The sequence below is a fragment of the Theropithecus gelada genome, chromosome 13 (assembly GCF_003255815.1).
Source record: "Theropithecus gelada isolate Dixy chromosome 13, Tgel_1.0, whole genome shotgun sequence".
Taxonomy (NCBI): Eukaryota; Metazoa; Chordata; class Mammalia; order Primates; family Cercopithecidae; genus Theropithecus; species Theropithecus gelada.
Window position 1 is genome coordinate 19,948,191 of NC_037681.1, and position 10,059 is coordinate 19,958,249.

At 49.3% G+C, this 10,059-nt stretch overlaps 1 protein-coding gene across 5 annotated transcripts; it reads right to left on the minus strand.

Annotated features, from left to right (window-relative positions):
* Nucleotides 1-2,154: 2,154 nt before the first annotated feature.
* ITPRIPL1 (ITPRIP like 1) lies at nt 2,155-5,181 on the minus strand. Of its 5 annotated transcripts, XM_025354305.1 has the most exons (3): nt 4,933-5,181; nt 4,649-4,751; nt 2,155-3,867 (listed from the first exon to the last, which is right to left on the minus strand). In XM_025354305.1, exons 2-3 carry the CDS (start codon nt 4,656-4,658, stop codon nt 2,210-2,212), a joined length of 1,668 nt encoding a protein of 555 aa, XP_025210090.1. In that variant the 5' UTR covers nt 4,659-4,751; nt 4,933-5,181; the 3' UTR covers nt 2,155-2,209. The 5 variants fall into 5 exon arrangements, with proteins under 5 accessions (XP_025210090.1, XP_025210093.1, XP_025210094.1 ...); XM_025354308.1 differs by lacking the exon at nt 4,649-4,751 and having other exon boundaries at nt 4,933-5,166; XM_025354309.1 differs by lacking the exon at nt 4,933-5,181 and having other exon boundaries at nt 4,623-4,735.
* Nucleotides 5,182-10,059: the final 4,878 nt, after the last annotated feature.

Consider the following 10,059-nt stretch of genomic DNA (forward strand, 5'->3'; position numbering starts at 1 on the left):
GGGAACAGGCATGTGAGAATGCTGACCTGCCGAGTGTGTTACTGCAGAGATTCCCACGTATACAGAAAATAGCCTCCTTTATTGACTCTAACTTAAAACATCAGCACATAATTTTCTAAACAAAAAGTATATGGATGTTTCTAGAACACCAAAATCCCACCAGCAGGGAACCACCAGGATTGCATCTCGCCTTGAAAGCAGTACCAGACGGACGCGGGCAACGTGGGAGCACAGTAGCTATTGTGCACTGGGAGCCCTAAATACTGACTGACATCAGCTTCTGGGACAAGTTTTTTTTTTTTGAGACACATTCTCACTTTTTTGCCCTGGGTCACTGGAGCACAGTGACACTATCAGAGCTCCCTACAGCCCTGACCTCCTGGGCTCAAGCAGTCTTTCAGCCTCAGCCTCCAGAGTAGTAGGGACCACAGGTGTATGCCACCATGCCCAGCTCATTTTTTGTAGAGACGGGATCGCGACGGGTTGCCCAGGCTGGTCTTGAACCCCTGGGCTCAAGTGATCTGCCCACCTCAGCCTCCCAAAGTGCTGGGATTACAGGCGTGAGCCACCGCACCCGACTTTGGGACATTTTAAATTTATTTTTGCTGGAGGGGAGGGAGTGTATTCTATGACTGAAGCCCATAACGGCCAGCATCTGATCCTTGCTGAGGTCCAGTTCAGTGGGGACAGGTTACCCTCCCCAGCAGATCTTCTTGGCAGCGCAGACAGAACAGCATTGGCGTTTCCAAAACAACCACACCCATAACTATAGCTGCATTTCTTAACACTCCTCCTCAGCATCCCATGGTTTTGAAAAAAGGGAAAAACACACCAATCATATCTCTAGAATCACAACTTTAGAGTTGGACTGCTTCCCAATCCTTTCCTATACAAACCTGGCAGTGAGCCTGGATTGTGATGACCCCTCTTTCAAAACTACAAACACAGTTCAAGTAATCCCTTTGTCATTTTTGAAAAAAAAAAAAAAAAAAAAACAAAGGAGGCATGACCAGACAGAAAAAGCACAGCTAAACATGGCAGCTAAACCTTCTTTACACTTAACAAGTGCTCCCCACAAAAAACAAAGCAATTGTTCATCTCAGATCCCCCAAAAAGATTGTCCTTGTGAAGGCCTTTATAATGTTGCCTCCAGGCACTAAAAAGGTCATGAGATGTTAGCCATTTCATTGATTAAACACATTATCTCAATTATGAGACAGGTTACTACTGACTTAATATATGTAAATCAATGCGAATAAATTAGGTAGTTTTTTTCAGATGGATAAAAACAACTCTCTTGTCATATGAAAATAGAGCTAAGTTAAGAAAATGGAATGTAAACATCTTGGTTATATTTTCTTTTTTTTTTTTTTTGAGATGGAGTCTCACTCTGTAGCCCAAGCTGAAGTGCAGTGGTGCGATCTCAGCTCACTGCAGCCTCCACCACCGGAGCTTAAGTGATTCTCGTGCCTCAGCCTCCCAAGTAGCTGGGGCTACAGGCACGCGCCACCATGCCCAGCTAATTTTTTGTATTTCAGCAGAGACGGGGTTTCACCATGTTGCCTGGGGTGGTCTTGAACTCCTGAGCTCAGGTGATCCACCCACCTCGGCCTCCCAAAGTGCTGGGATTAACAGGCGTGAGCCACTGCGCCCAGCCTTGGTTATATTTTCAACATAGTGAAGGTTTGAAAAATTAGATCCTAAAATATGAGAAGTTGCCCATCACAGTATTTGGGATAAAATGGAGTGCCACCAGCTCGGATGAGAATTAAGCTAACCGCTCAACAAGGAAACCAATTCACAGAGAACACACTAGGAGTCAATCACGAAAAGGAATAAGCTGGAATGAAGCTATTCTCTGGTTCTCTCGCTTCCAGTGTTGATACAAAAACACTTCACAGTACCCCTCTGGATTTCACCTCCTTAGCAGCAAGATCCTCCCATAACATCCGTTTCCCTCAGCCTTCTTTGGGTCATGATGAAAGTTAAGCAGAAGAAAATCTCAGATGACCCACCCTTGATTAGGCCCCGCAGGGTCATTAGGCCCATCCTCATCACCACCTCACACACTCCCTAAGGTGTCTTCTCACAGCCCCCACTGGCAAGGTGAAGGTCACATATACCACTGATACATCTGAAAAATAAACACTTTTGTAGCCCAAGGAATTAGAAATACCTTCATCTGTTTTTTTTTAAAATGGTCTTTACATCAAGGTGCTGCAGCCAGTGGGGCACGAGGCAGAGTTTTCACCTGGGTCAGAAGGTTTTGGAACTCTTCCACTGCCTGTGAATGTGCCTTGGGGTTGAGCACCAGGTGCTGGAAGAGATTGACAGGCTCAGCACTCCTAAATGTCTTAGGGATCGGGATGGTCAGGGGCAGAGAAGTGTTACCAATGAGGAAATGATGGAGGGACCTTTGCTGGAGGCCACGGCCCAAGAACCAGAGAATGTCCTGGAGCCGCTGAGAGAGCATGTTGTGGGCCCAGTCCGTGAGGGGCAGCCGTAGCAGGAGGTGCATGAGAGCTGTTTTAAAGTGGTAAGATGTGAGGATGGGGCGGGATGCTCCGCGGGGTAAGCTCTGATGCTGCCGGAGACTTAAAATGATCTGGAGGCACTTGAGGTGACAGGTGTTCTCGGGGGCAAAGCGCCCCACCAGCTTCAGGAACAAGTGCTCACAGGCCACAAAGGACTCAGGCCAGTCCACACTGGTGAGCTGCTCCTGGTCAGGAGCCTGGCTCACCAGGTAGACCAAGGTGTCTTCTCGTTGCACCCCCAGGACCAAGTGGATTGAGAGAAAGCGGCCTGAGCGATAGTCTAGCCTGAGCTTGCAGGAGGTGGGAGACGGTGGGAGACTGAGTTTAAAGTCATACTTGTGGGCCACAAGGGCCCAGGCATTGCCCATCATGTTCCGGAACCACTGCACAGTCTTGCACACGTCTAGGTGGAAGCCAGTGCAGAGAGCTGCCTTGATGGAGCTACTACGCTTCTCCAAGCCTGCCGAGGGGTCCCTGTGGTGGTGCACCAGGCACAGCACGTCCCCTAGGAGCTTCTCACGCTTGCACACACATTCTGACTCCACCAGCACACAGCCACAGCGGCGGCCCAGGGCCGGGTCCTTCATCTCCAGGACAAACATGGTGCCCTGTGGGGGGACGATGGGCACCAGGATATCAAATTTCTGGGTCTCATGGAGGGTTCCCCATTTCTCAAAGGCAGCCCCGATGCCCAGGCAGTCTTCCAATTGTGGGTGAGCCTCTTGGCGGCTGAGCACCCGACAGGCCTCAATGAGATCATCCACAAAACTCTCCACAAACTCACAGGTGCCAGGCAGGTCACGGATGGCATTTTGGACATAGTGTTTGTAAAAGGAGCCCAGGGCCTCCTGGGAGGGGAAGTCAGTAAGCCAGTTGTAAGAGGTGACAGGGACAACATGGACTTCCTCCTCCTCCTCCTCACTGCTGGAATCAAAGGCTGGCTCTTGCTGCATGTTCTGTCGCAGGAGCTCAAAGACGAGAAAAAGACAAAAGAGGCCAGTGTTCCACAGGTTTCCCAGCATCCAGCCCAGAGGCCCCTCCTGGCCATCGGCCTGGAACGGCCACCCCATGTCTTTCTTCCCCAGCACTAACTGGTCGCTGGACGTGTCTCCTCTCCAGAAGTTCTCTGCCTTCTGCTTCTGCTCAGCCGCTTGCTTTCTCTCTTCAAACTCCATCTCTAGCAGGCGCATCTCCTCGCTCATTCGCTTCTCCAGCTGCCGACTCCTGGCTAACGTGTCCAGGTCCATCCGGTCACTGACCATCAGGGGGTGGTGAACAACATACATCACTGCCAAGAACAGCAGGCTTATCACAGCCATGGAGGCCTCTGCATCTGGAGAAGTGGGAGAGTAGGAGTCAGTGGTCATCTTCCAGACTCATCTGCTCTCTAGCTCACACTCCCCAGAGCCCTGGTACCCCAAATTCTGAAAATCAACTACTCAGGAGAAACGGAAAGCCCACAGAGCTTGGCTTGGACACAGCAAGGGTGGTCAGCCTGGGAGGAGGTTCGAGAGAAAAGAGGGAGGCAGCATGTGCCCCTCAGTCTCTCTCCTGCTTTCCTTCCACACGGTGTGGGTGGTATTTAGGCTTCCAGAAAGTGGACATGGGACTGTTTTCATTCCTGTGTAGGATGGGGAGGGGGACCCTTGTGGTAGGGTGGCCTCACCCGACTCATCAGTCAACCATGGGCACCAGACATGCCCTGCTGACCCCAGAGGTTCCTTTCATAGCCAGAAATCCCCGAGCCTGCCTGGGTGACACCTTTCCTCTGCCCGGCAGCCAGCTGTAGCATTCCACTTCCTCTGTGACTTCACAGTCTTCATTCTGCTCACCCAAAATGCAGTGAGCCTCATCACTCAGCCTCTCCCTCTCTGCCAGGCAGTGCCAGGGAGGCACAGTGCCACCAGCTGCTTGCTACGGTACCCTCTGAGCTCCTAAGGGGCCAGTGGATACCCAGCGTGTGGGCATGCTAGCTTCACGTCTTAGTCCAGAATGCAGAACCGGGTGCCCAAGGCCTACCTGACAGCCGCAGGGGTCAGTTCCGCTGCCTCCCCACCCACCCGTGAAGCCCAAGCTTCTGCCATTCACCCTCATTCACAAGCTACCGCGCTTACCCAGATTCATGAAGGACTGCACCGTGTGGACGCGGAAACCAGCTGGGACTCTCCTTCCTTTGGAACTTGGCCTTGCTTAGTCTCCCCGCCCTGTCCAGGAGCCCTGTGAAAATGCACAAGGTACCTGGGGGCTTTGGTTCAACTCCGAACCCGCCCCTCCCCCCATTCATAACTTCCCCAGATTCCACGCCCAGAGACTTGTACTCTCACCCGCCTACCCGTAGGAGGCCGAGGGCCCATCCCACCTCGGGCTGTCTCCCGGGACCCAGGGCCGGGTTCCTCACCTTCGGTGTTAGGAGGAACACGGTCTTAAAGAGACAGCGCGGCCTGACCGCCACTGCCTTTTTCCCGGCAGGGTGGGGGCGTCCGGTTCATCGCGGGGGCCGCGCGCGGGATGGCCCTGCTCCCCTTTCCTGGGTTACAGACCATGTTTGGCTGAGCGTCTGAACGTCTGGCTGGGCGCGGTGGGCCCCTAGGACCCCCAGCACGCGGCTCCGAGGGCGCCCGCGCGCCCCAGCAGCTCCCGCCGTCCGGGCTCCTCCCCGCCCACCCAGTACAAGCTCCGCCCCGCCCAAACCCCCGTGGCTCAGCTCGCAGGGGCCGCGGCCGCCGCACAGCCGGTCTCCGTCCGCACCCAGGTCCCCGTGGGTTTGCTGGGAGAGCGGAGGGGCCGTGGCCCACGCACCGTGGGTTTGCTGGGAGAGCGGAGGGGCCGTGGCCACACACTCGCCGCTGCTCGGCCTCCCTGGGGTGGCAAATGGGGCACCGCGCGCCTGCAGTCAGCTGCACTCGGTTCAGTTCAGTGGAGAATAGACTTACTAGGATTCGGGTAAGGATGATGGTGGTAAAACTGGGAATTGACCAAGAAAAGCCATTCTCACTTCGGGCTGGCCCTGAGCAAAATGGCACAAGAAATAAGATGTGGTTGCAGCACCCTAAATGTGCTTCTCTCCCAGACCACGCCCAGACTCAGGCGTCTTTCCCCAACCCCTTTCTCATATCAAAGTGACTCTCCTGAAAGAACAGACAGCACCCAAAGACCTTACTTGTGGCCTTGCTTGCTACTCACTAGCCACGTGGGAGTAAGAATCCTACCTACAGGGCAGCTCTGCTGATACATGGGTGTATGAAGGAGAACTTTATACAGTGTGGAGGCTGGACAAGCTTTATCACACCTTAAGAAACACCAACAGAATCGGTTTCCTGAAAGGAATCTTAAGATATCAGAAAGAGCGCTTAGTCCTCCTGTCCTGTGTCAGCTCTCCAAGGAGAAAAGGAAGTGATGACCTCTTTATACTAACTCACTAAAATCTCTCTGCTGAAAGACAGGTTTCAGGGTTTTTGTTTGTTTGTTCGTTTGTTTCTGAGACAGAGTTTCGCTCTGTCACCCAGGCTGGAGTGCAGTGGCACCATCTCGGCTCACTGCAGCCTCCCCGCCCCAGGTTCTAGTGATTCTCCTGCCTCAGCCTACTGAGTAACTGGGACCACAGGTATAAGCCACCATGCCCGGTTAATTTTTTTTTTTTTTTTTTTTTTGAGAGGGAGTTTCGCTCTATCGCCCAGGCTGGAGTGCAGTGGCCAGATCTCAGCTCACTACAAGCTCTGCCTCCCGGGTTCACGCCATTCTCCTGCCTCAGCCTCCCAAGTAGCTGGGACTACAGGCGCCCGCCACCTTGCCCGGCTAGTTTTTTTTTTTGTACTTTTTAGTAGAGACGGGGTTTCACCATATTAACCAGGATGGTCTCGATCTCCTGACCTCGTGATCCGCCCGTCTCGGCCTCCCAAAGTGCTGGGATTACAGGCTTGAGCCACCGCGCCCGGCCGCCCGGCTAATTTTTATATTTTTAGTAGAGACAGGGTTTCACCATGTTGGCCAGGCTGGTCTCGAACTACTGACCTCAGGTGATCTGTCCGCCTCGGCCTCCCAAAGTGCTGGGATTATATGTGTGAGCCACCACGCCCGGCTGGGTTTCAGGTCTTCTTATCCAGTGGCAACGTGTAGGGAGCTCCCAAACAAATTGTACAGTACTTCCAAAAATACTGACTTATTTAATTGTGGAGCAGGAAAAACTGTCTGCTGGCTGACAATGACTGAAGTTCTAAAGTTACTTTTTATAAACGTGAATTACGGAAAATAGATCACAGGTTATTGAGCATTCATGCATTTGGAGCAGTAATAATGAAAGTCACTTATCTTTTCACTTATGACATGATGTCAGGCTGCAAAATATATGCTTCAGAGTATGCAAAATCATGTTTAAAACCATGTGTTTTTAAGTTGTATTATTTTAATTGACAAATAATAATAATTGTACATATTAATAGGGTGCACAGTCGTGTTTCATACGTATGATGTATAATGATTTCAGATTAGGGTAATCAGCATATCCATCATCTCAAACATTTATTTCTTTGTGTTGGGAAGGTTCAATCCTCCCTCCAGCTATTTGAAACTATGTATTATTACTATTATTATTTTGTGTGTGTGTGACGGAGTCTTGCTCTGTCGCCCAGGCTGGAGTGCAATGGTGCCATCTCAGCTCACTGCAACCTCCACCTCCTGAGTCAAGCAATTCTGCGTCAGCCTCCCAAATAGCTGGGATTACAGGCGCACACCACCAAGCCCGGCAAAGTTTTTGTATTTTAGTAGAGTGGGGGTTTCACCATGTTGCCCAGGCTGGTCTCAAGCTCCTGAACTCAGGCAATCTGCCCACCTTGGCCTCCCAAAGTGCTGGGTTTACAGGCATGAGCCACCGTGCCTGGTCTATTATTGTTAACTATCGTCACCCTACAGCGGTGTGAAACCCTAGTACTTAGTCCTCCTATCTGACTATAATCTTGAATCCTTTAACAAATCCCTCCCTATCACCACCTTCCCCTCCCCTTCCCAGCTTCTGGCATCCTCTGTTCTACCTTTTACTTCTATTAGATCAATGTGTTCTAGGTCCCACATGTGACTGAGAACATGTGGTGTTTACCTTTCTGTGCCTGGCTTATTTCACTTAATATCCTCCAATTCCATCCAAGTTGCTGTGAATGACAGGATTTCATTGTTTTTTTTTATGGCCGAATAGCATTCCCTTGTGTACATATACCACGTTTTCCTTGTTCATTCATCTATTGTTGGACACATAGGTCAGTTCCATATTGGCTATTCTGAATAGTGCAGCTATAAACATGAGGTGCAGATGTCTCTTTGATATAATGATTTCCTTTCCTTTGGATAGATTTTAAGTAATGGGATTGCTAGATCATGTGAGTAGTTCTACTTGTAGTTTTCTGAGGAACCTCCATGTTATTCTCCATGGCAGCTGTACTAGTTTACCCAACAGCATATCAGAGTTCCCTTTTCTCCCCATTCTCACCAGCATCTGTAAAACCGTGTGCTTTAAAATGTGTGTTTATAGTTAAGGATTTGTTTTAAAAGTGGTTGTTGGATGGGGGCAGTGGCTCATGCCTATAATCCCAGCACTCTGGGAAGCCAAGGCAGGTGGATCACCTGAGGTCAGGAGTTCAAGACCAGCCTGGCCAACATGGTGAAACCCTGTCTCTACTAAAAATGCAAAAAAAAAAAAAAAAAAAAAAATTAGCCAGGCATGGTGGTGCATGCCTGTGATCCCAGCTACTCATGAGGCTGAGGCAGAAGAATCGCTTGAACCCGGCAGGTGGAGGTTGCAGTGAGCTGAGATCGCACGACTGCACTCCAGCCTGGGCAACAGAGCAAGACGCTGTCAAAAAAAAAAAAAGTGGTTGTTAGGTTGGATGGTTGTTAATTCATGGTCTGTACAGAAATGAAGTTGGTGGCCTGATACTGTTTCTTAATGAATTCAACCTAAAATTATGAGGCAAAATGGTGCTTATATGTGAAACTTACACTGTGATAAAGTCATTTCAACAACTAACTTTGACTCACAAGTGATATTGACCTGCTTAATACACTTCCTGTGCTGACAAAAGGTAAAACAAAAGCAAGATCTCTATTTTTACATAAATTTGCAGCAGATGTATTTTCAGAGCTCAAATTACAGTTCCAGCAGACTTTGTCAGACATTAGTGCAAGTAAAAAGGACAGTTCTATATTTCAAAATTCATTTAACTTCGCAATTGAAGAGCTTCCCTCTAACCTTCAATTAGAAGTGATTAATCTGCAATGTAATGACATTAAAAGGCAAATATCAAGAGAAGATTCTAATCATATAAATGCCTTCGAAGATCAGTTGAAATCATGGGCTCGTGGATTCATGTCAGTATTTGACAGTGCCCATCTACATTTTCAAAGAAGAAATATGTAAAATCTCATTACAGATCAATATTAATAGATGAATGTTTGCAATCAGTCTGGATGATAAGAAACACTAACATTAAGTGACATGTTATTTCCCAAAAAAGAATTATGTCATTCTCATTAGTAGACCCACATAAAAATTGTACTCGGCCAGGCATGGTGGCTCACACCTGTAATCCCAGCAGTTCAGGAGGCTGAGTCAGGAGAATCGTTTGAACCTGGGAGGCGGAGGTTGCAGTGAGCAGAGATCGCGCCACTTTTTGTAAACAAGAATGTGTGGAAATTTGTTTTCTCTCTTGTTATGTAAGTACCTACATGGTATCTTGAGTCTGTCTCTTGGCCTGCAAATACTAAAACATTTACTCTCTGGCCATTTACAGAAGTTAGCTGACCTTTGCTTTTAAGCATCAAAAAGTGCACATTTCCCTCAGAAATCTATTTGTAAAATTGTGTGTGTGTGTGTGTATATATATATATATATATTTTTTTTTTTTTTTTTGAGACGGAGTCTCGCTCTGTCGCCCAGGCTGGAGTGCAGTGGCCGGATCTCAGCTCACTGCAAGCTCCGCCTCCCGGGTTCACGCCATTCTCCTGCCTCGGCCTCCCGAGTAGCTGGGACTACAGGCGCCCGCCACCTCGCCCGGCTAGTTTTTTGTATTTTTTAGTGGAGACGGGGTTTCACCATGTTAGCCCATGTTGGGATGGTCTTGATCTCCTGACCTCATGATCCGCCCGTCTCAGCCTCCCAAAGTGCTGGGATTACAGGCTTGAGCCACCGCGCCCGGCCAAAATTGTATATTTTTATGACTGGATGTGGTGGCTCATACCTGTAATCCCAGCACTTTGGGACACTGAGGTGGGAAGATGGATTGTGGCCAGGAGTTGGAGATCAGCCTGGGAAGCATAGCGAGACCATGTCTCTATAAAAAATAAAAAGTAAAATAAATTAACGAGGCATGGTGGTACAAGGCTGTAGTCCCAGCTACTCAGGAGGCCGTGGCAGGAGGATCACTTGAGACCAGGAGTTTGCAGTTACAGTGAGTCATGATTGCACCACTACTCCAGCCTGAGCAGACTGAGCCCTAGCCCTAAAAAAAAAAAAAAAAAAAAAAAAAAAAAGGCCGGG